This window comes from Lissotriton helveticus, chromosome 11, assembly GCF_964261635.1.
Source record: "Lissotriton helveticus chromosome 11, aLisHel1.1, whole genome shotgun sequence".
NCBI lineage: Eukaryota > Metazoa > Chordata > Amphibia > Caudata > Salamandridae > Lissotriton > Lissotriton helveticus.
The window spans coordinates 306966913-306992084 of NC_136072.1; the positions used below are offsets into that span (position 1 = coordinate 306966913).

General features: G+C 44.3%; 1 protein-coding gene across 2 annotated transcripts in view; it reads right to left on the bottom strand.

Annotated features, from left to right (window-relative positions):
• The window catches only part of KLHL6 (kelch like family member 6), an 815903-nt gene that overhangs the window by 527545 nt on the left and 263186 nt on the right, over positions 1-25172 (bottom strand). For both annotated transcript variants that reach the window (XM_078665473.1, XM_078665472.1), the window contains exon 2: positions 173-338. In XM_078665473.1, coding sequence (XP_078521599.1) covers positions 173-338 — 166 coding nt within the window. The remainder of the gene's footprint in view (positions 1-172; positions 339-25172) is intronic.

Genomic DNA, 25172 nt, shown 5'->3' on the forward strand with positions numbered 1-25172 from the left:
AACTGTATTTAAACTAAACGCTGTTTCGTTTTTCTGTAAGAAAATCTCTTCTGTCACTTCAGTGTTAGTTCTGTATTTTGTTGTTGCTATACGTCTGAGAGGGGAATGTGTCTATTTGTAATTGATACGAGTAGAAAATAGTAATTCTATGATAAGTGTTGAATTCTCTCACCTGTAGTAGGCTGGCTGCTTCGAGGAGCCTCTGCACATTCTGCTTGGTGATCAGGACTTTGCTTGTGTAAGTGTAGTCAAGCAGTATCTGCATTGTCTCGGAATCAACACCTTTTATCAGGACTTTTTCTTCGTACTTCTCTTTTAAATCGTTGCAAAACATGGCCCTAGAAAAATCAATTGATTCAAAATTTAACAAGAATTAAAAATGGGTGACGCAGCCTCCATTCTAGTAAGAGAATTAGGGAGAAGAATGCACCACACTGAAGTGAAGGCAGTCAGTCTTAGATATTAGAAATATGGTCTTCGATTAATTCACATCAGCGCCTATTTCTCAAAGCAAGAACATTTTTTTCACATCACTATATATAGAAAAAAGTTGTTTTTGATGATCTATCTGCACCAGATGTGCAACTGGACAAACAATCACAGAGCAACTGCACGGCTTTAGTGTTTATTTCACTTTCTAATGCTTTTATGTTACTTTATGTGATTCAGTCATTGAGTTACGTATTTGTTTATTCAAAAATAAATTCTACAGTGAAAAGTGGGCCGAAGTATGTCGAGCCGTTCTACAACCCCCATCAAAATCTGGTAAATGTGAGGACACTAAAATATTCTTAGTTCATGATTTAGAAAAGTGTCTTGCATAGCTATGTCTTGATATGTTTAAGAAAAAGTCACTAGTTCAGGCCCTCTGTGGACTACAATCTCACTCTGAATTCTCTGAGGAGGCCTGATTGAGCTGACTGAGAGATTCGTTAAGCATGCAAAACCACAGGGTGCTTGTCTCTGAGTTTCTTCTTGAAGAAAGAAAACGTTTTAGAAATAGTCCTGATTACACCTGTGGCCGTGCCTTGCGTTTGCCAAAAGAAAGTTTAAGAGAGTTTGAGTCCCCGTTTGCTCCACCTCGCGACTTGGCGTTAAATTGTGATGGGCCCCTCTCTAATACTGGGAACGTTGGTGATACATGAACAACAGGGACTCAAATAAATGCACGCACTCATTTCCCAGAGCATTTAAAGAACCAGCATTTCCACGGTGACCGTCTTCCCTTTTGTCAACTGATTTGTCTGCGGACCTACTTCACCTTGTCAGCAAATTCCTCATATTTAGTTTATCTGGCAATTCCCCTTTCTCGCGCATATTTGCTACAAATGCAAATACTGACACCCTTGTTGCCATTCAAGACCATTCTCCCATGCCCACAACTCAAACTTTGCTGGCAATTAGTGAACTGTAACTCCTGCAGCGGGACTTCCTTGCTCAGCAAACTCTCCCTGGCCAGCGCCATCAATGCCTCGCCCTTATCCTTCAGGAACCAGGGTTACTGCTGAAAAGTATTGAGTTCAGTCTCCAGGAATGAGAGGCATGTGAGTGAGCCCTCAACCTTCCTGTTGCCAATGCTACTTCCACTGTCTATCTGAGCAAAGGCCGACATCATTGGTTGATCCCCACAAATAAGAAATGATCACAAAGTTGCTGATGAATCCCTCCAAACATTTCTCATGCCTAATCAGGCATTGAAGGAACATGCAGAAATGCTGGAAGTATGCATATGTCAGACTGAAAAGGAGGGCATTCGTCAGAGAAGAATTGACCCTTCACTACAAACCTCAATAACAGGGAGCTTTCCAGATGAGTTGACAGAGGTCTAAAGGCTGGTTTAATACTTGACTTGCCCAGTATGACCTCTAACTCATTCTTCAGACCAATCCTCAACCATATCAAAAGATAAATAGAACAATTCAACAAACCTCTATCTTTAGGTAGGTGTTCCCCTCTAGGAGTGACAAATGCTATATTATGTGGAATTCATATCTTTCCTTCTATGGCACTGGCAAAACGGAATATCCTTGAAATCTTTTAGTGGAGGATAGGCAAACGGCCTCACAGTCCTCAACAGCTAATCTTCCATCTCCACTTTCTTCAATAGCACCTTGGGCACATCCCTAGTCAATTTAAAAATTTGACAAAAGGAATCTATTGGCCAAATATAAGGATTAGAAATTCCATCACCGAACCTTTCAAATAAAAAAGACTACATTCTTCCTATTCTAGATAACCCCTTAGGTCTCTTTTCAAAATTACCACTGAAGTCGGAGCCAGCCCTCACATTTGCCCTATCAAATCTTAATTTCTTCAGGAAGTGAAACATTTTGCTTCCTTCTTAACTCTCCTTTGGTCAAGAAGTCCTTACCACTGTACTGGCCTGTGCCATAATATTTGTCATTTTTCCTCTGCCCAAACTTTGCCTAACTGACCTAACAGAGTGCCCTGACTTACCAGCAAACAATATCTAATAGCGTCACAGTGTATATTTTTATATTCATAATAGTGCCTTATTTAGGGCCAATGAACCTGGTTTGTTTTTTCAGTGCTAGCGGAAAAATCTAAAGAAAATAGAGTGCCTTTTTTTTGAGTATCCAATCAAAAACTATGTACAACACCGAATTCAAACTAGCATAGAATTTTGTTTTCATTTTTAATCACATTAAATACAAAACAACTTTTCTGGCAAAATACATTGTAGTCGCCGCGACAATTATCTAATGCATTTCTTGCATCAAAATCCTTTAGAAACGAAGGGGCGTGGCTTGACGGGCGAAGATGGCGGTCGCAGCCTTGTAGAGCTCCCGCCGGCCCGGACGAAATCCGACTCGTTATCCTGGCCCCTGAGCCCATCCCGCCATACCTTCTTGGGGCGAGTGTGTGAGACGGTGCTGGGAACCCTCCGGTGCCGCGAGCGGCTTCCCTGAGCGGCCCCGTGAGGCAGCGCTGCCGGCGGAGACGTGCGGCCTGATCTCCGACACTGAGACCGGGGACTAGATTTTGGTGTAGCCGTGGAGGTGACCCGACAGCTGGGCGGACCGTGCGGCCGGCGGCCGGACCCTGGACCGGGGAGCACCCAAATTGCCTTGAGCTGTACACTAGACTGTCTCGCTGTTCCCCGTGGAGGTACTGGGTGCGCATTGGGCCCCCTGGAGGACACTGAGGCCTGCGTGGAAGCTACACAGCCGGGGCCTCGATTTTCATGCTCCCGGGGCCGGCCCAGACCGGAGGTGGGGCCCGGGGGAGCTGAAGCAGTTATAACGGACCCTAAGTGACGCTGCGGAGCTGCCCCTTGAAGCGGACTTTTGGGCCCTTGTGCAGGTTGGTGTGCTGGCTCTGCTCGGGGCTGCCTGTGGGCTGTCTGGGACTCCTCCGATTCCATTGTTTGGTAGGGTCGGCTGTGGAGCTAAGAGGGTCACCCGGAGACCGGTGCAGCGGGGGTGGACTACACTTGACCCGTGACGCTGGCCCTGGCTTGGCAGGGGATCGATTCAGCTCCGGTAGCAGCGGTGCCTCGGACATTTTCACCCGGCAGTAGAAGCCCTACCGCGCTGTCCTGCTTGCGCAACTCCGGATAATGCGGCGCTCATGGCGGCAATCACCCAGTCCAGGGACATGCTGGACGCAAAGATTGGGGCAGTGGGCGCAAATATGACTCTGTTGCGCCAGGATCTGCGAAATGCTGTGGCACGGATTACGGAGGCAGAATCGAGGATTTCGACGGTAGAAGACGACGTTGGGTCCCTGAAACGCAAGATGGCGGCGATGGAACACGCTCAAAAGAACCTTGCGACCCGGGTGGAGGATGCTGAAGGACGCGCACGCAGAAACAACCTCCGTTTTGTTGGCTTTCCGGAACGGTGCGAGAAAGACAATATGGAACTGTTCCTCACCCAATGGCTGGAGAGTTGGCTCACTTCGGGGGTCCTATCCAACTGCTTTATCATTGAACGGGCACACCGGGCCTTGACACAGAGGCCGCCGGAAGGTGAGCGTCCCAGACCTGTAATCGCCAGGCTCTTGAATTATCATGACAGGGACGTTATCCTGCGCGAAGCGAGAACCAGGGACGCCATCACATATGAAAATCGGAAGATCATGATCTTTCCCGACTACACCAAGCTGGTACAGCAGCAGCGCCGGTCCTTCGTTGAAGCCAAGGCAAAACTACGGGGACTGAAGATTCAGTATTCTCTACTGTACCCGGCCCGCCTGAGGGTTGTCTATCAGTCCCGGACTCACTTTTTTGATTCCCCTGAGGAAGTCTTCCGATGGACTGACGAATCCGTGCCGATCAGGCCGCATGCTCAACCGGGTCTGAATCCTGGAAGCCCTGGTGGTTCCTCGCAGGAGCAGAGAGGCCAGCCGGCCCGAAGCGGACGACATTGGTGGTCCCGGTCGCGGAAGAGATCCGCGTCCGCCAGCGCGACGCAAGATAATGGAGCTGTAGCATCTGATCACTCCGAAGATAATTCTTGAGACCCTAAGGAGGGGTGTATTTCTCTGCTGATGCTGTGGACTAGGACTGTCCGGGTCCCACGGTCAGGTTTCATCTTTTGATAACATTGACACTACCTGCATTGCATGTTCTCAGAGATGGCTTAGTTATCAGTGGTATTGCGGATGGAGGCTCGGGGGCGACTGGACAGGGGCCTCCAACTACCACGTAGTGGGTGTTGACTGGGGGAGGGGCGGGCTTTACTGTTCCTAAGGGGTGTTGGGATCCATTGGTATGGTTGGTCTTGGGCCCTCTGTTTTGGACCCGGGGCTGCCCATGCCGCGACAGGTACTTCAGCGTTCTATGAGGTATGGGGGTGGAGGGTGTTGGGGATTGAGGAATGGGGAGGGTGGGGTGGGGGGGAGTCAAGCAGGGGATGCTATTGTTGTTGTTTGGGGGTCTTGGGGCGGGTGGGGGGTAATGCACGTGCTGTTTATAGATGTTTTACAGAAGGTGCGGAGTGTGTGGAGGTGGCGCAGCAGGCCTAATTGGTGGTTCTCATTTGACTATGGCTGATATGTCTCCTGGCCTCCCCGGAGCGTCCCTACGGGTGGTCACCTGGAATGTCAGGGGGATGCTGGATAAGATTAAACGAGGAGCTGTCTTGCGTTGGGGGAAGAGAGAGTCTGCTGATGTGCTCTTGCTCTAAGAAACACACATGATGGGGTCTAAGGTTCTTAGCTTACAGAGGTTTGGCTATCACCAGGTCTTTCATGCTGGATTTGCTAGGGGTTCCAGAGGGGTGGCTATCTTGATACATCGCAGAGTGGCCTATGTACATGAGAAGCAGTGGGCGGACCCACAAGGTCGCTTTATTTTTGTCAAGGGAATGGTGGGAGCTGAACCAGTGGTCTTGGGAAGTGTCTATGCCCCTCCCCCTCTGCAGTGGGCCCTGTCCGAGAGATTGTTTATGGTGTGGGATGACATCCCGGAGTCGTTGGCTGTGGTCGGGGGCGATTGGAACGAGGTGATGGATGTGTGTATAGATCGTCAGAGGCGACAGGGATCACTTGCTAGCCCTCCCCCCGTCTCCTCTACCCGGTTGCATGCTATGGTTGAGGGACTGGGTTGGGTAGATGTATGGCGACATATGCACCCCGCAGCGCGCGAATACACGTATGTCTCTGCAGTGCATGGCTCCTTCTCGAGACTGGATTATGTGTTTGTGCCTGGCGTCTGCCTGAGCAGAGTAAGGGAAGCTGTGATATTGCCAAGGGGGCTGTCTGATCATTCCCCAGTTTTGGTCCAAGTAGACCTCCTTAGGACACGACAGCCATTCCGGTGGAGGATGTCTTTGTGGCATCTTCAGCAACCCAGCTATGTCCAACACCTGCGAGAGGAGATCGCCCATTACTGGCGGGAGAATCTGACAGATGATGTGGACGCGGCAATAGTCTGGGAGGCAATGAAGCCCACTATACGGGGGTAGACATCGCGTGGTGTGCTGCGGCTCGTCGCGCACATCGGGAGTCGGCCACTGCAGCGGCCGCGCTCGTGGAAGACTTGGAGGGGCGAAGCCGGAGAGGGGGAGACGAGGTCGCGATACGGTTGCTTCTCCAGGCACAACAGACCTATGCCTCTATACTGATGGATGAGGCTAGGCAGGCGTGGTTGGCCACACGGAGCAGAATCTACCAGTGGGGAGATAAATCTTGTACCATGCTACATCGGCTGTGTCAGCGCAGTCTTCAACCGATCACGCTGCCGGGTCTCACTGCTGAGGATGGAGTAGCGATCACAGACCCGACCGCACTAGCGGCGAGTTTTGCTAATTATTTCAAAGTGCAATACGCCCCGCGGGACTGCCTTTCCGTAGACGACGTAACTAAATTCATAGTCGACCTGCCACCTAGAGCGGTCTCCGATGAAACGAAGAGAACGCTTGATGCTCCCATCACGGCTGATAAACTGGGGGAAGCACTGGGTCAACTTAATGTCGGGAAGGCACCCGGCCCGAGCGGCTACCCCTGTGAATTTTTTAAGAAATTCCAACTTCAACTAGGGTCCCATTATCGTTGTGCACTGGAGACGGCACGGGCGCAGGGTAAATTGCCTCCTGACTGGCGCCATGCTGAAATTGTAGTTTTCCAAAAGCCGGGTAGACCCCCTGACAGACATGACTCGTATCGCCCCATATCGCTGCTCAATATAGAGGCTAAAATACTGGCTAAGGCTCTAGCTAACCGCCTACTCCCATATATGACAGATCTAGTCCACCCTGACCAGGCCGGCTTTATGCCTCATAGGGCGACACGACATAACATTCGGCGTGCACAGGCAGCAGTAGATGCCATGGGGGCCACCGGGGAACGGGCAGCTCTGTTACTGGCTGATATTCATAAAGCCTTTGATTCGGTTAGCTGGACGTACCTCTTCGCGCTCCTGCCTCGTCTCAACTTGGGCCCAGTCTTTCTGTCGTATATATCATTGCTATACACGGATATCACGGCATCAGTCCGGGTCGCTGGGGCGATATCGGAAACGTTTTCCATCGGACGGGGGACCCGTCAGGGGTGCCCCCTTTCCCCATACTTATTCGCCTTAGCCATGGAGCCGCTGGCCTCTTGGGTGCGCATTGACGCACAGATGCGAGGCTTCGTGTGGACCGAGACTCTTGTGGACAGAATTGCCTTATATGCGGACGATGTCCTCTTCTTCCTTACCGACCTGTGTCGCTCGGGGCCCCGAGTATTAGAAATTATGAGAATCTTTGGAGAGGTCTCAGGCCTTTATCTAAACTTAGGCAAATCCGCCCTGTGGGTGCTGGGAGGCGGAGCTGTGAAGGGCCCCTGGGCCTCGGGATTACAATTGGCGACTGGAGGATTGAAATATCTGGGGGTGTTCCTCTCCGAGTCACAGCACATCGCATGGGACCGCAACATAGTGCCGGTGTGGGATAAGGTTCAGGCAGATATTAAAACATGGTCCCGCATGCCTCTAACCATTTACGGTAGGTCTGCAATTTTCAAAATGGTGGCGCTCCCGCGTCTATTATACCAGCTGCAGAACCATCCTTATCCCATCCCTCCCCAGTGGTTCCGGCAGGTCAACTCGGCCTTGGGTCGTTTCTTGTGAGCTGGAGGAGCGGTCAGAGTGGCATTGCGGACATGCTTCTTATCCACATATTGTGGAGGCTTGGCCACCCCGGATCTACTGTCCTATTACCAAGCCTCCCAGCTGCTAATACTTAATAATTGGTGGTACGGTGACAGAGGGGACCCGGCGTACGCCTTAGAGCGCTCTCTTATGGGGGACAGTACCCTACACACGATTCTTTATTCAGCCCGGCTGCGGCGAACCTTGCCTTGCGTCACGAAACTTGTCTTTGCGGTGTGGCGGCAGGCGTTGCGTCGCATGGGCTGGTGGGGCAGGCTAACTGCGGAGACGCCGCTGTGGCACAATGGACGACTCCCCGAACTGTCCACGCTGTCGGGATTTGGTGGCTGGGATGCGATTGGGATTTCGACGCTGGGACATGTACTGTCTGGGGTCACCCTTAAATCGTTCCAGGAACTCAGTGCTGAGTTCCACATGCCCCAGACCCAGTTCTATCGCTATTTACAATTTCGGCACGCACTTACGCCCAGTATAGCCAACCTGGAGTCGCTCCCTGAATTTAGCCCTGTTGAGGCGAAGGTGTTCATGGGCGATCTCGGAGATAAGAAGGTCTCCCGTATTTACCAAATGATGGTCACTCATTGCTCCTCCACCCTACTTCCTCTGAAGACGGCTTGGGAGGCTGATATTGGCCCCCTGGACGAGGATGACTGGAGGGAGGCCCTGGAATCCCCACGTGGGACCGCGATAGCAATGCGGCTTAGATTGATTCAATTTAAATATCTCCATAGGGCCTATTATACCCGAGAGCGGCTTTGGAAGGCAGGACTGATTGGTTCGCCGGAATGTCTGAGATGTGGGGCTGCAGCGGGTACGCTGCTCCATACGGTGTGGTCGTGTCCTCGATTGACTGGCTTTTGGAGAGGTGTCTGGGGCTGCCTGTCCGAAGTTCTGGGATGGGACCTCCCACGCACTCCTCGATTAGGGTTGCTCCACATATTCGAAGGGGTTGGTGGGAATTTATATAAGCGCCATTTATTGTTGCTGGGGCTGGTGGTTGCCAAAAGGGACCTAGCCCGAGCGTGGAAGTGTGAACGAGCCCCCCCCCCTATGTGCATGGAAGGCTGGACTAGACTACTATATGGGACTGGAACGGCCAGTGTTTGAGGCGAGAGGATGCCCCCGCAAACACTTCAAGATCTGGAAGAGGTGGGCGGATTATAGAGAGCTGCCACTGGATCCCCCTGTGGACCATGAGGAAGATGTGTAAGTGATGGGTACTGTACGGGCCTGTAATTTGTGTCATGCCTATCGCACTACGTTCAAACACCGAAGGTTTTCTATTGCACGTGCATGGGATAAGGGGTGGGTAGTAGGGTAGTTGGGTACTGGGAGTTGGTTGGGGTAGGGGTGAGGGAGGGGGCTTCTTTACTTGGTATTACTCCTATTCTTGATTGGTCATGGTGATTGCAATGTAAACTGTACCACGATACTTGGTGGCGATCTCCTGATTGTGGGGAACCACTTCCTGATCCTGTTTGAATCAATCAATAAAATTTGTTGTGAAAAAAAAAATCCTTTAGAAACGCTTCCAGTCCTCTCTTTTGGTAATACACACAACATAACCTGTTAAAATTCCCATAACGTTTTCTTCATATTAGCAATCATTGACAAGCAAGGCTATCCTGCTGAAAAAATGCCAAGCTTCGACTTCGCCTCCCAGCGTCCTTTCATATTCTAATTTTCTATCACCTAGTTCTCTATTGAATGCCATATTCCTCCCCAACACAACCCTTTACCTCCGCCTGCCTAAAACTCAAGCTGTCACCTGCACACTCTAGCCGCCACCCACTATACCACAGCTACTTCCCACAAATAAATTACCTCACACACTCTACAATCTTATTTATGCCTGATGATGGCATAAAAATTGCATGCCCATGGCTTTTTGCATGCCCGGTGATGCCTCATTATTTTTGGCCACACAAAATATCCCTTTGAGCTATTTGTTCCCATAATACTGGGTCCTAGCATTTCTTAATGCTGTTAACATCGTTTGAGCTTTAAATGTTGTACCTTTTTATATTCCTCTGTAGCTGATTTTATATTCATAATCTATGTTTTATGTTGTATAAATGTCGGTTGCCAGCATTGTTTGGGCCTCATTATTTTTTTATTTTTTAAATGAGGTTTTGATACAATTTTAACAATATTTCTTAAATGATTTTTGCATAGGTCTCATTTACCTAGTTTTATATTTGATCCTGTTTTTATGTTGCAATTTACATTGCCTTTTGTAAATGATTTTAGGTAATCATATAATAAAGATTTACTTACTTAAAATAATAATAATAATAATAATAATAATAAATTCTTTTCTACTCTTCATTTTAGTGTGGCCCTTATTGCAGTTATGTTATGTTATGTTATGTTATGTTATGTTAAGGGGTACTTATAGAGCCTGATGTTCACCCAAAGGTCTCTTGGCGCCATCATCCTCTAGAGAGGAGCACATAAGATATGCATGAATATCAAAAGTCTGCTTACAAAGGCAGGTCTCAAGTGGAAGAGCATGCCATTCCTTCAAACACAGAGTTGAAATCTACGGCCTCCAGTCTTCAGTTTTTGAACTCTAGGCACCATCAAAACATTTGCAGCAACCAATCGGAGAGTTCTCCTGGGTAAATATCTGGACAACCAATCAATTAGGAAATCCAGAGCCAAGTCCTGTAAAGCCTTGAAGGTAAGGCTATTTATATCAAAGAACAACGGTTCCTTTTGACACGCATACAAACAAAATTCGCAGTCTAATAACAAAAAACTGGCATATCATTAAGAACATTGATCCATCACTTGAAGTTCCATTGTTTGCTTATAAAAGAGCCAAGAATCTGAAAGATCATCTCGTGCATTCCTCAAATGAGAAGACAGGAGATGGTATAGGTACATTGGAATCAGTATGGGGCCTGCCGCCTGTGGTAGGTCACTATCCATGTGGAAATTGTGTGGCCTGTCCTTTCACTTTCAAAACTATCATGTTCCAACACGGTGAAGTCACACATACATTGAGAGCTTTTTCAAACTGCAATACACGCAGTGTTGTATATTGCATATGGTGTCCTTGCGGGCTACCCTACATTGGGCAGACACAACAGCCCATTAAAGCAAGGATAGGCCAACATCGGAGTCGGATCAGGAAATCAGTCCTGACAGCACCACTTGTAGCACATTACAGAGACCATAATCATACTGCAGATCAAATCAAATGGCAGGTGGTTGACAGCATAACGATGCCAGACAGAGGAGGTGACATCTCACAGATTTTACAACGTAGAGAATGTCACTGGATCGATAGACTTGATTCTATTAATCATGGTCTAAACTCCGCTGATGAATGGAGAGGATATGTGTCAAATATGAGTAACTAGCTGGTTCTCCTGTGAAATAATACCATATAGACATGTATTTACAATTTGCCTGTAGACACTGACAAAGGTACCGACTGTGTCTTTACTATGTAAATTGTACTTTCCACAACAAGTAAGGTATACTCTATTGTGTATTGGTTGCAACAATGTATATTGTATGTCACAAGTGTTATTCAATGTGTATTATACTGAACACTGTGACAAGTAGATATGTGTCAAGGTGCTGATGGAAGATCTAATCTACGTCTTCCGTAATGAGTAAATTGTATAATTGACCTTCATCTGCTGAATGCACATGCATTTCTTCTAAAGAGCTGTCAAAGTAGTGTGATGACCATTAATAGAACTACATTGTGGACATGAATTCCATAATAAAGATGCTAACTTGTATGTTTTGTACACTATGATTGCCACTATAATAAGCTGCAATTTCAACAAATTACCTGAATTGCCAATTTTTCATATAAATAATTTCCACCATGCCCGCTTTTGTTAAAATGAGTGCCACACTCGGGACAGTCTTTACATGCAACGGGTATAAACGATCAGGCAGCATTCCCTGTCTCCGCATTTGATTATAAGACCTGACGGTGATCGAGTTTTCCTGACTCTCACCGTCATGTCTGACAAGAGTTGTTAACCGGAAGGGCGAGGAGTCGTCTTTCAACTCATCGATTGAGACAAATGTGACACGCTATCGGGCGCCACACTACACAGGTAAATGTTTGGAGTACGGATAACTAAAGGGTTTTATTGACTTGGAATACAGCGAGAAATGCGCATTGATATTATTAATGACGCGTTCCTTTCTGTTGGTTTTATCTAAACAGGCATCGTCCTGTTGAATATATCGAATTGATCTCCATTCAAGACGCGGGTGCAATCTATGTTATCTGGCGCAATTCCATGTGCTCAGGTAAAATTCTAAACTTAGAATTAAACATTGCAATATGTCGACCTGATAATATAAACAACTGATGGCATCCATTAACATCGTGTTTTGCTAATATTGTTTCTAACAGGCATTGTCCTGTGAAAATGTTGAAAGCGCCATTGTGTGCATATACTTCATTCCAGTTCCTTGACCACTACATGTGGTAAGTACTACACCTGCACACAGTATGGTGGAAAGTCACACATAAGAAATAGGGCTGTGTGTTATGATCAAAATCTTCAGTCCTCCTCAATTGATTTTTATCCCGCTACTTTCTCTTCTTTTTCCATAACAGTACCCGGCTGGGTTACCTGTAAGTGAGTTTTTATTTTTCACCATGCATGGGTGAATACAAGATATTATCCAGGTATCTTTGGTCCCTTGTCCATATATATAATCACTAATAGTTGTCATACACTATATTCACTTCCACTTCGTCCTTTTAATTGTAGATGTCCCTCATTGCCCTGTCCTGACAAGACCCGTATCCCTGAGGGTCGAAACGCCGTCGACGCCACAAGGAATTGAACCACTAAAATAGTGCCTACGATCGTGTAGAATCCCTATAATAATTATTGATGCTTTGTTTGGTCATTTTCCTTTTTTCGTGTATCCAATAAGAAACCACTGTGCCCTTATGTAGTTTATGTTGTATGTTATTTTGGTTTCACATGTACACTTGGGACACTGTGCACTTTTTTTTCTTTTTTGCAGAGTTTTATATAGCGCAAACTAGACCCGAACTGAATCAGGTATCAGAGCGCTTTACATAGCACCAGTTACGTTACATGAGGACCCAGATCCCAAGGTCCGAGGTCGAGCGCCCTAGCCGTTAGGCCAACCCCTCTCCCCTACAAACTTTGCTTGTGTTTTTATATTCACATGACTGTGTGACAATTTAAATATGATTGAATACGACTGATATAATGAAGTAAAAACATTCTTGAGATGTGTATAATTGGTTGTGTATTCCTTTCCATCATCTCTGTCAACCCTCTGTGCTAGTGCTAATTGCTACTAAGCTACATATCAAGTATATATCAATAAGTATTATACCACAGGAACCGTTGTTCTTTGATACAACTGTCTGTCCTGGTTCCTATGTGAGTAGGGTTCCCCTTGTTTTTCCTCAAGATTGAAGGTAAGGCAGCAAATTTTAAATTGAATGTACCGTCTGATTGGCAACCAATGAAGGCTCTTCATGTATGATGTAATCTATGTTTTGCAGGGATTCTAAAATCTGCCCTGGCCCCAGCGTTCTGAGTCATTTGAAACCCAATAGGATCACATTTATGAAGGTGAAGCTATTCACACAGTCCAAATCAGCCCCTATAACCATCGCGATGATAGACTTCATAGCTTCAAAAGAGAGAAACAATTGAATCTTCTTAGTGGTTCATAAGATGAAGACACATTTTGAGACTACTGCATTTATTAGAGACCTCATTGAGAGATGTTGATCAATGAGGACTCCTAGAGTTTTTGCAGCTGGCTTTAGCGTTGGTAGCGCGCCTATTTCTGGAAGCTAGTAATGGCTGGGCCACATCAAGGGATTTTGATTTAGCACCATAATTTCAGTTTTCTCAGCATTCAGTTCAAATCCATCCATCTATTGATACATTACATTATATATTTACAATTATCCTGTGCTGGGGCCGGCGTATCAAGCTGAAGTAAAATCTAGCAGTCCCCCGCATAGTTTAAAATCAGATAACCTCTTTTGGACAGTTCCTTTATAAGTGATTGGATGGATGTAAATGTAATGTAATAGGTTAGGTGATAGAGTGCACCCTTCTGGAACACTGCAGTCAATTTTATTTCCAATGCCTCAAGCAGGATGAGTTGAACTGTCTGCGTCCTATTCTCAAAAAAAGATGCAAGCCAATTGAAACCACTCTCCCTACAACCTGCAGCTTGCAGTCAGCCCAGTAAGATCTTATGGTCAACCACAGATAGATCAAGCAAGATCAGGGCTGGAGTGTGACCCTCATACAGATCTTTTCTCAAATCATCAATGACTGATAAGATCACTGCTGTGATATTATGTCTGGGATGAAACGCTTCTAGGCAAAGGCCTAGGAAATTGGAGTCAAATAGATGAGTGCTCACTTCTTGAGCTATATGAGCCTCTAGAGCAGGGTCCTCCAAAGTCGGTCCTGGAGGGCCGGATCTATGCCAGATTTTTAACATATCTCTATTTAGATAGATGTAGTTATCTTAAAAATCTGGCATGGATCTGGCCCTCCAGGACCGACTTTGGAGAACCCTGCTCTAGAAGTTAGCACAATAAGGCAATAGCAAGATTAGACGATACATCTGTGGGTTTCCACCAGGTTTTATCACACCCCTGGAAACATAATTACTGTAGAAATGTGGATTGTCTTTACCCTCCAAACATTAACACAGTGCCAATCACTGAAAACTACATCACATGCAACACTACCAGCCACACTTCCTATCTCCTGCCTGTGCTCACTTCAAAACTCAAGGGATACGCTTCATAAGCACTGGAAGACATCTATGCAGAGCTCTTAAATAGTGAAGCATCTCAGAGACACGATTGTCTGCTCCTCTCATGATACTGTGTAGAAAGAGAGTGGAGGGGGAGTGAATGCCAACATTGTCTTTATTGAACATAGAAACTGTGTTAGAGGCCTGGAAACCATAAAGGGAGCTGCCACATAAGGGGACTTTGGAGGTGCTCCCTCACTTGGCTGCTCCCTTGTGGTTCTTGCTGCTGGAAAGATTCTCCAAAGCCTCTGAGTATGTTATGTTATGTTATTTATGCTTATGGAGCACACTGTTACCCTAGGGTGTCCTGGCGCTTAGGAGTGGAGTGGTACTTGTTCTGCTAGATGTAAGGGGCACCTGGCAGTCAAAGAGCTGGCTTCTCAGGTTAGGCTACAGGACTCACTAGTATCTAATGCTTTGGGAAAGGAGGATGCAACCAACAGCTATTAGCGCAGACCACCCTACCCCACACAAGTACCATTAGCGATCTCGATGCATCACTTCTACAATCATTGTGTGCTTCTGCTGCCCTCAGCAAATTCATGTGTGTTGTTTCTCCCTTGGTATGTGGTTAGTATTGTATAGTGCTGCTACGTTTGAAGATATTTTATGAGGTAACAGAGTGTGTTTTAGGTGTTGCTTAGCGAATTAAAAACCTATTTTGTATACGGAATTGGTAACGTGATCATGCACACTAAACCTGCACGTGGCATTAGCGCATATTTTGTTAAAGATGATGATGCATGAAAGTCACGCAGTAAGTTGGGTCTGGTCATTTTTTGGAATTATGTTCTTCAACTAAATGAGGGCTTGAGTCCCTCTCATATAAAATCCCCGAGACGCCACGGTCAATCCCCTTTGGGCAAGCCATGTATGAGCGATTGTTTGTGGCCCTTTAAATAAAATTGTGATAGTGCATGGAAAGGTCACCTTGGGTTTTACAGATATTTGGAAACATATTCGCTAAGGGAAAGCCTTATATCCTTAGTCCATCATCCCAAAATGTTTTTTTATGCAGCGCTCCGCCACTTCTGAAACGCAGGACTGCAACATATTTACAACAATACTGTGCAACCCTGCCTTTTCCACTGCAATGGTGCTAATTACACCTGCCTAGCGTCCAACACAGGCACCCTTGTACCATAGTGCCAGGGTGCCTGCTTTGGGTGGAATGATTGTTTATATGCAGGAAGGTGTTCCTTCCTGCACATAAACAATCATAAATGATGATTTGTAACTTGTATGTGTGCTGCTGTGTACAGAACATACAGGAGTTGCAACTCGTCATTTTTAAAATGATTGTTTATGTGCAAGAAGGGACGCTTTAGACACGTAGAAACAGCAAAATCGAGGAGGAATAAAGTATTTCCCATCATTTCGCCATGTTAAGAGCAGGTTTTTTAAAATCTTAATTTTGGCGTTCCTCCAAATTTAGGCTATCCTGGTAAATATGGGCAGTGTCAAAATCAATAGGTGTTGCTGAGGAACACACACCGTAACACTCATTGCCCACCCCTTTCACGCTAAGTATAAAGTGAAAGGGTACCTTATTTACACAGCAGTGTTAGGCCACGTTAAATGGCTTACCACTGCTTTTTAAGTAAGGCAAAGCCTGTATAGCCACAGGAACGTAAAAAAAGTGATGTTCCTGTGGTGATAGGGGCTTGTAAATATGCCTCACAGTGTCTTAGATGGGGGCCTAAAGTCCTTAACCCCTTCCGTGCTCATGACGAGCTCAGTTCGTCATGGCATATACCTCTCAGGTGCTCATGACGAGCTGAGCTCGTCATGACCACACCCGTTTTATTACGGCCCAGCACTGCAGGGGAATCGCTCCAGCAGCCTGGAGGTTAAGATGACACTGGGTGGAGCGAGTCAGAGGTAGGCAAGGAGAAGAACACAGGTTGAGAAAGGGAAAAATACAAGGGTAACTTTGAGAGAAATATTACTCTCATTGGAGGCCCCTTGGAAGATGAGGGCCCTGGGCAAATGCCCACTTTTCCAATGTCTTTAAACGTCTCAGGTTCCGCCGCAGGCAAATAGTCCCACACCACTCTCCCATCTTGTATGATGATCCCTATGTCTAGTAAGGTCCTTCACATCAAACATATAACTTTTGACTGTTCCTGGTCCCTCTCAGAATTATTTGAGACTAGATCATGTACACATCTCACTCTTTATCACCAATGTATATGTTTAAAAGAGGTTTACTGCAGCAGTAACCAATGTAGATTTATTTAAAGGAGCCAATGTCTCAAAACATCATACCAAAGCAAAGCAACGCAAAGTCTTGATATGTTATTTACTTTCCACCCCAAAGCGTTTTTGCACTGAAAAGCTACTGTTTTTTGCAGCGCCAATAGCACTTTTATGCCTTGCTCTACATTGTGTCAAGGGGGTGTTATTTGTTATGCAAAGCCAGGTCTGACAATCTTTGCATATCTGGCTTTGCATTAAACATCATGGATGGTAGTAGTATACTACTAATGTTTTTTGACACAAAGCTAGGTCTGCAAAATTTGTCAGGCCTGGCTTTGAGTCAAAAACTAACCTTTCTTCAGGGAGGTGCAAAGTCAGAGAAGTGTTTAATTTCACATAATATTTTTTTTTTTTAATTGTCATTTTTATTTTTGTGGCAGTGGAAAGTTGCATGATACATAAATACACAGATGGAATATACGTTTCTTACAGAACAGAATGATACGTCTCAGAGAATAAATAAAAAATATGTACATAAGAAATTTACATTATCCAGTTAGCAAAAAGATTAAAGATAATACACAGCGGGCAGATTAGATCCAATTACTGATCGGTAACCATAGTTTTTGACCAAATGCTTTTTTTTCCGGCCCTTAAGTTTATATACCGCATTCTCAAGCTGATAAATACCTATCAATTTGGATTGCCTGTAATAAAAGACCGGTGGATCAGAATCTAGCCAGCGTGAAGTTATACAATATCTATATACGGACATGGCTATAAATAGAAAGCCTTCTTCTTCAATAGTTTTATGACCAATGTGATCAGTTTGAATTCCAAATATGACTAATTCTGGTGACAATTCACATGATGACTCTAAAATACTATTCAAGAAGCCTTGTATATCTATAATAAATTGTATTAATTTCGGACAGCTAAAAAACATGGATAGAATCAGCGGCTGAATATCCACAGCGACTGCAATTGATACCTTTCTTGGCCTTCCATTTCATCAGTTTTAATGGTGTATAATACAAATCAAAAATAGCCATAAAATGCTGGCTTTTAAATGAACCATTGAATATAACCTTACTGGCCATTTCTAAGGACCTGGATATATCAACCTTTTCAATACTGAGATTTCTTTACCATTTCTCTATATACACATCTAAATTGTCTTGCATTCTATTTAACATCATTTGATATATCACACCAATTCTATTTTTTTCCTGCAACTTTCTAGCACATCTATTTTACTCATAGAGCTGGTATTTATTAAAGCTTTTGTCTCAAGAAAACTCGGAATTTGAAGATATTTAAAGAAATCTCCTCTTGTAAGGTTGTATTTACTCTGTAAGTAAGTATATGATACAAATCGTTCATCCTGGTCAGGTCTCCAAATGAACATATTTTGAAATCATTCCATCTTTGCATAACGGGGTCTCTAAAATTTCGGGAAGCAGAAGATTCTTCAAAAATGGTGTATAGTAGTTCAAATTTATAGAGAAACCGAATCATTTTTTAAATTGCTTCCAAACTTGTGAGGCTGATATCATGACTTTAAACTTTGTTTTCCTTATAATAACTCGGTTCTATCAACCTGAGCAAACATTGTCGAGCTTCTGTTCCCAACAGCATTTCATAAATTGAAGGCATAGATGCTTCACCCAGATTAAAATCTGAAAAAATGAAAGTACCCATTAATCTTAATGATACTGCCCAATAATATAATCGGAAGTTCGGAACCCCCCATCCTCCTTTCAATTTTGGTAAGGTGCACCATTTGAGAGATCTTCTACCTCTGCGATAGCCCCATAAGAACCTTGAAATAATTCTATCCAATTTGTTAAAGAAAACAGAGGGGAACAATAACGGTATGGTGCGAAATAAGTAAAGAAATTTAGGAAATATGATCGTTTTAATTGCATTAGTGCGGCCTTATTAGGATGGATGTAAATTATTCAATCGCTCAAGACTCCTGTTAACAGAAATAATAAAGGGTCTGAATTAAGCCTTACAATATCCTCCACTTTGGCAGAAATTGTCACACCACGATATGAAGCTGTATGTGTAAATACAACATCTTCTGGTTTGCCTTCAGTTGAGTGAATTAACTGAGTCTTTGTGATATTTAACTTGTATCCTGATGACTCACCGAACTCTTGAGCCAGTTCAATGACTTTAGGTAAAGACGACCCAACGTTGGAGGTGACAATCGCAACGTCATCCGCGTATGCGAAGACTTTATATTCTATTTGATGTAGTATAACCGGGGGGATTCCATTTTCTTTTATTAATCTCTTCAGGTATGGCTCTATGTACAGCGCGAACAACAAGGTGGACAAGGGCACCCTTGCCTTGTCCCCCTTGTAATCGAGAAAAGATCAGACATGTCAGTAGCTAACCTGATTGCAGCTTTAGGATTAGTATATAATGCCTGGACAGCGTGAATGTATTCCTTAGGGAATCCCTTCCATACCAGCACAGACCAAAGAAACCCCCAGTCGACCCTGTCGAAAGCTTTTTCGGCATCCAACAGGACAACGCCGACCGGGGATCATGAGGCCTGCGCCCAATCCAACAACGTGATAATCCGTCTAATATGATCCGTAGTATCTCTTTTTTTAATAAAACCGTGTTGGATCTTAGAGACCAAAAACGGCATTATGTCATTTAGTCTGTTAGCTAGTATTTTCGAAAATATTTTGCTGTCTGATGCTATAAGAGATATCGGCCTGTAGGATCCTAATTCAGTGCCATCTTTTCCTTTCTTCTTAAATACTACGATAGTAGCTAAAGACCAAGAATTAGGCGGATATCCTTGGAAAGCATGCTTAAAAATCTTAAGCTGCTCAGGTTTGAGTATATTTCGGAAAGCACGATAAAGCTTTACCCGGAGCTAAATCTAAAATTGCTGTCTCAATTTCATCCCAAGTGATAGAAGCGGCTAATACTGGAATATCTAGTTAATTAATCACAGTGTTGTCTATATTTTCCAAATATTCCATTGGATCCCTCACTTCACTGTTTCCATTATTAGGTTTATTGTATAGCAATTTATAAAAAAGCACTAAACGCCTTAAGTATCCCAGATTTGGATTCTTGAGTTACTCCTTCTAAATCAACAACTTTAGTTATGTCATTCAGAGCTGCTTTTTGCCTTAAACTTTGAGCTAAGATTGTACCTGTTTGCTCATTTAGTTCATAACGTTCCGCCTTATGTAACTTATATTTAACAGCAACCTGGTCAGCTAAATACGAATATGAAGCAGCCCGTTCGATGGTTAAGGAGCGTTGCGCTTCATTGATACCCTGGCCATTTTTAATATTAGCCACAAGTTTTAACGCTGCCTTCCTCACATTGTCAAGTTTATTCTTAAATTCCTCTTGTATTTTCTTCGGTTGAAAGTTAGAATAACTGATAGTTTCCCCTCTTACAATTGATTTAAACGTATCCCATACGGTTTGAACTGAGGCTGTCCCGTTATTACGTAAGAAGAAATCTTGGATGATTTTAACCATATGTAGAAGATAATTTTCATCCAACAACAGACTCCTTTGGAACGACCATTGATTGTTTAGATTAGCACTATGGGAGGGCAGCAATACTTCCAATATAACAGGATTATGGTCTGAGACCAAATGCGGTAAAACTTCGATTATCGCATTCTCCATAAAAAATGAGGAAATAAAAAAATAATCTAGTCGAACAAACTTTCGGTGTGGGATCGAAAAAAAAGTATAACCAGGGTCCGTATGTTGTAATTTATTCCAAACATCAAACAGCCCGTTTCCTAATACTAATTCCCTTAAAGCCCTATAGGACTTGGTCTTACGACCTTTGTAACTCCCAACGGCCCTGATATTACAATCAGAATCAATATGAATATTCAAATCTCCACATAGGATTATAGGTTGACACCAAGCAGCCATTTCTAGATTAACTGAAATAAACACCTCGTTGTCATCCAAGTTCGGGCCATATAAACAACAAACTGTCAGCCTGTTACCTTCAACAATTATTTCAGCTAATCCCCATCTCCCCCATTTATCCGCTAACGTTCTGACACACTTTCCAACCCCTTGTTTCATAAATATAGCAATACCTCTTTTGACCCCGGTCTGCCTTGAACAAACTAAAAGTTCGAGACCCAAACTTCTTAGAACATTTCGTTTATACCAAGGGATATGAGTCTCTTGTAGACATAGAATGTCGACTCGTAGCAACTGAATTAATTTGCGTAAAATCCATATTTTTTTATATCATTCAAACCATTGATGTTCAGCGTACACATTTTAATCTTTTTATCCATTACAACACAAAATTAACCCCAAACTTGACCAAATCGTTCCTTCTCTCACTGAATTCAAACCTGATAAACATAATGAGTAGATCTGATTTTCTGTGTAAGCCATGACAACTACCACTGCCTTACCCCCCCACCAACACCCCCAACCCCTACCCAGTGAACAACCCCCCTCCCCCCTCCCCAACATATGAGGCTCAGGAACTACCAGTTCCTGTAAAGTATGGTGTGCCGTGTCCCCCCCGCCTCCGAGAACCTGAAAATATCAGAATAATATCAGCTCTACCAATATTCAGCTATACAACTATGCTAGCGGCGATCAAGAATTACTGAGCCTGGATCCCTTTATAATCACATAGTTGTCTAAACACTCTATAGCTCATAAAGATTCTAGGAATTCCTTGGCTTTAACTTCTGACGGAAAAAATTTGGTCTGTCCTTTCATCACAATTTTCAATTTTGCTGGATTCTGCAAAAATACAGTGGCCCCCTTCTTTTGAAACTCAGGTATCAGCTGGGGCAGGTGCCAGCGCTGAGACACTGTGGCCTGACAAAAATCTGGTCTTACGAAAAACGAACAGTTCTTGGCCACTGCTTTTTTATCAGGTCTAGCTAACATGTAAATTTCTTCTCTAGCAAGAAAATTATTAAAACAGACTAATATTGCCCTAGGATATTCTTCCTCCCCCTGACGAGGTTTCCTTACAGAAAACGGAAATCGGTGTGCTCTTTGTATCTCTTTGGACCAATCTCAAGATATTAGTTCAGGGAATGCTTCAGTCAATACCTCAATGATAAACTTTCTTGCATCGGCCCCCTCTTTTTTCTCGGGTATCCCAAGAAAGCGTAAATTATTTCTACGCGCCTGATTCTCCAGACCTAATAGTTTATATACTATATCATCATTATGAGTTTTAACAGTCTCAAATTCGTGCTTTTGTGTCATTGTCTCTTCCTCCAACGCCACAATCCTCGCCTCGGCTTCTGTGAGTCTGTCAGCTGTTTCAGTACCAAATGTAATTGCTCTCGAATAGCATTTTTAATTTTGGAGCATGTTGCCGGAGTACGCTGATTCTCAGCTTTACTTTCCGCACGGTGGGTCATCATGGTATTATAAAGAGTAGTTAAGGTAATCTCTGTAGGGTTCTTAGAGGTATTCTCACTCTCCCCACGTTCAGTTCCAGTTGCAGCTACAGTTAATCCTGCTTCATCCAATGGTTTCTGGGTAGCCACTTCGTGTACTTCTGAACTTAATTCAGTATCCTTAAGGGTAATGCGTTGTGAGCCTCTTTTTCTTCGCCTTTTACCAGTGGACACACTTGTATTCGGCGAAACTGAACAAAGCCTCGGCCCCTCGTCCTCCCCTTCGACTGAGCTACTTCCTTCACTATATTCAGCCCATTCCTTATTAACATTCGTGCTTTCGTCCGACGAGGGGTCGGATAAAGAGAAAAAGTTCTCCACTGATTCTTGTATCCCTGGAAACTCTAACGGTTCTGATACCGACGTGGCCCCTAATAACATTGGTACATTAGGTTCTTGGATCATAATATCGGGATTATTATTCGCAGCCAAGTTTTGATGTAATACTTTAGAAACTCCATCTCCCATAATGCTACTGTTTCCAAGTATTGATTCCCTTAGGGCAGAGTTAGCTATATCACGAGTCCCAGTATCTTGCATCATCACAGTAGAATTCTTTCCTTGCTTAGTTAGCTCTGCTTGAATCGCATTTTTTTTTTACGGTTTGTTTCTCGAATAAAGCCGGTAAAGTGAGAGTCCCCTGCTTCAAACTGCCCAGGGTCGTAGCATGACTCCTAGATAATTCGCTACCTCTCCCCATGTCATTAACATCAGTACTATCGGCATTTAGTCCCGCAGAAGTTGTATCTCTCTCACCTTGAGTATATTCGGCACTCTCAGCGCTTCCATCTTCAACAGCCTTTGTCTTGTTGCTGCGAGTAGACGCTTTCGCTGGTACCTTTGGCGGCATTTTTTTGCGAGAGCCTCCGTGACCTCGCACCACAAAGCTCCGAAAACTGAGCACTATTACTGGGAAGCGCCACAGCGGAGCACACCGCCGATAGAGCAGTAAATCGGCCAACATTCACAAAACCAGAGCCGCAGACCGGGTGGAGGTAACTGGTAACAGGTTGAAGAACTGTGGGGCATATTATCAAGGGTGTTTATCTCCGCTTTTTTGGCTTTAAAAGCCAAGAAAGCGGAGATAAAATTATCTCCCTATTACCAAGCTGTCGCTAACACCAGTTAGCGACAGCTAATAGGAGATAGTGACCATCTTGGGCCCCGCTTTGCATGTCAGTGATATTTATCACTAATGACATGCAAAGTGGGCGTGCCAAGATGTTAGCGACTGAAAACAGTCGCTAACATCGCTATCTCCTATTACCAACTTTTGTAGATATTCGCGCTAAGCGCGAATATCTCCAAAAGCTAACACTTGCCCAGGAGCAGTTCTTAGCCATGTTATCCAATGGGAGGTGGATAACATGGCTAAGAGCATTTGCTCGATAATGCATGAATATCGCTGACTTTTTAGCGATATTCATGCATTGCGGCCGTTTTTTATCACATTTGCAATAAACCTTGCTAATAGCAAGGTTTATCTGCGATAAAAATCGCCGATTTGCGGCGATACTTTTTGTCTCTAAATAAGTTAGAGACAAAAATTATCTCTATTGGTTGGTAATATGCCCCTGTAATCTTCAATCTCAGGGGTCTCACTAATACAAAAAACTTGGCACAGAATCTGAAATATGAAAAGACATCTTTATTAAACTTAATTAAGTGAGACTACGTCACACAGGAGCCTTAGCAACTGAATGAGGCAATCTAAAGAGTACAGAACACAGAGGCCTTTTATATGCTTAGGGTTACAAACTCAGCACAAAAGTAAAGGGCAGTCCTAGCTTTTGCAAGCATGTAAAATACCCAATATGGACATACAAGATCTGCAAAATATTAGCCAATAGGAAAACATTCAAAACAAGGCATCATATAACCAGAACGTCCCCCTTACGTCGTGTTTCTGCCCAACCCACAAGTAAATCAATTTCAGCACCTATAGGTCAATCAGTATTGGCAGGACATGTCTGTATGCAGTTAGGCCAGCTGGTGTCTGAGATTGGTTTTCAAAACAAGGACAGAGGGGGTTTTCAACACGTTGCAGTCCAAAGGGCAGAGACACTTCATGAATAGAGCAGCCTGTGTAAAGGCAACGCAAAACGACGACAAATGTAAGATGGAGTAAAAATTAAAGAACCTCAAGGTGAGCACGCCTCCAGGAAAAGAATCCCTCTCAGTACAGGTGTTAAAAGAGGAAGCGTTGCGGGGCTCTGTAAACCAGTGTGGCGCCCGATAAACACCATTTCCTCCTTGTTTGAAATTGATGCTGAATTATTACAGAAACCACTCGCCGTAGCTCGGATAATTTCCCCAGGTGGTAACCAGTAGTAGAATCAATCGTTACTACGACTCATGCAGGCTGAAATGCAGCATTCGAACAGTCTTTCTCCCAGGCACTCGGAGCAGAGAGTTAAGCTGTTCACACAGCCTTCGCCACGGCAGCCATCTTGCCTCCCTTAAGCTACCTCTTCACATAATATTTCAAACATTGCACATGTGCTACACTACATAGACCACATCCAGTGTGTGAAACGGTAAAACAAATGTCTATACATACTATTTTGTACTGGAAGGGAGTACCTCCAGAACAAAACCTATGCAAGACAGCATGCACACACCTTTGCTCTGTGGCACAAACTGTGGAAGCATGGAACTGAGAAGTCTTAAGGAATACCAGAGCAGGGGGAAAAAGCAGCAGTTGGCCATCTGTAGTAAATATGGCTTTCAGCTGCTGTCACCCACTAGCATAAAGCAGTGTAACAACTTTAGTTGCTGTGCTGCATTGCATTTTTTTGTAACTCTGTCCCCAATTGTGTTAATCTGAAACAATAAGCAACTCCAGGCCTAACCCAGTTCCACCATCACTTCTCAAAAGTTCCAACATACAGTTCTAAAGACTTGTTTTAGACTACAATTGTGAAAGAGCCTGGACCCATTTGTTCAGTGCTGTTCCAAGGTCGGCCTTCTGATGCTCTTTTTAGCAGCATGAAGGTGTGACGGGGAGCAAAATTTCATAAGTCAATTTAAAATGCAGTGTAACTCTAGAATGGCTACACAATAACCCAGATCGACAACCAAATGACGGTTAG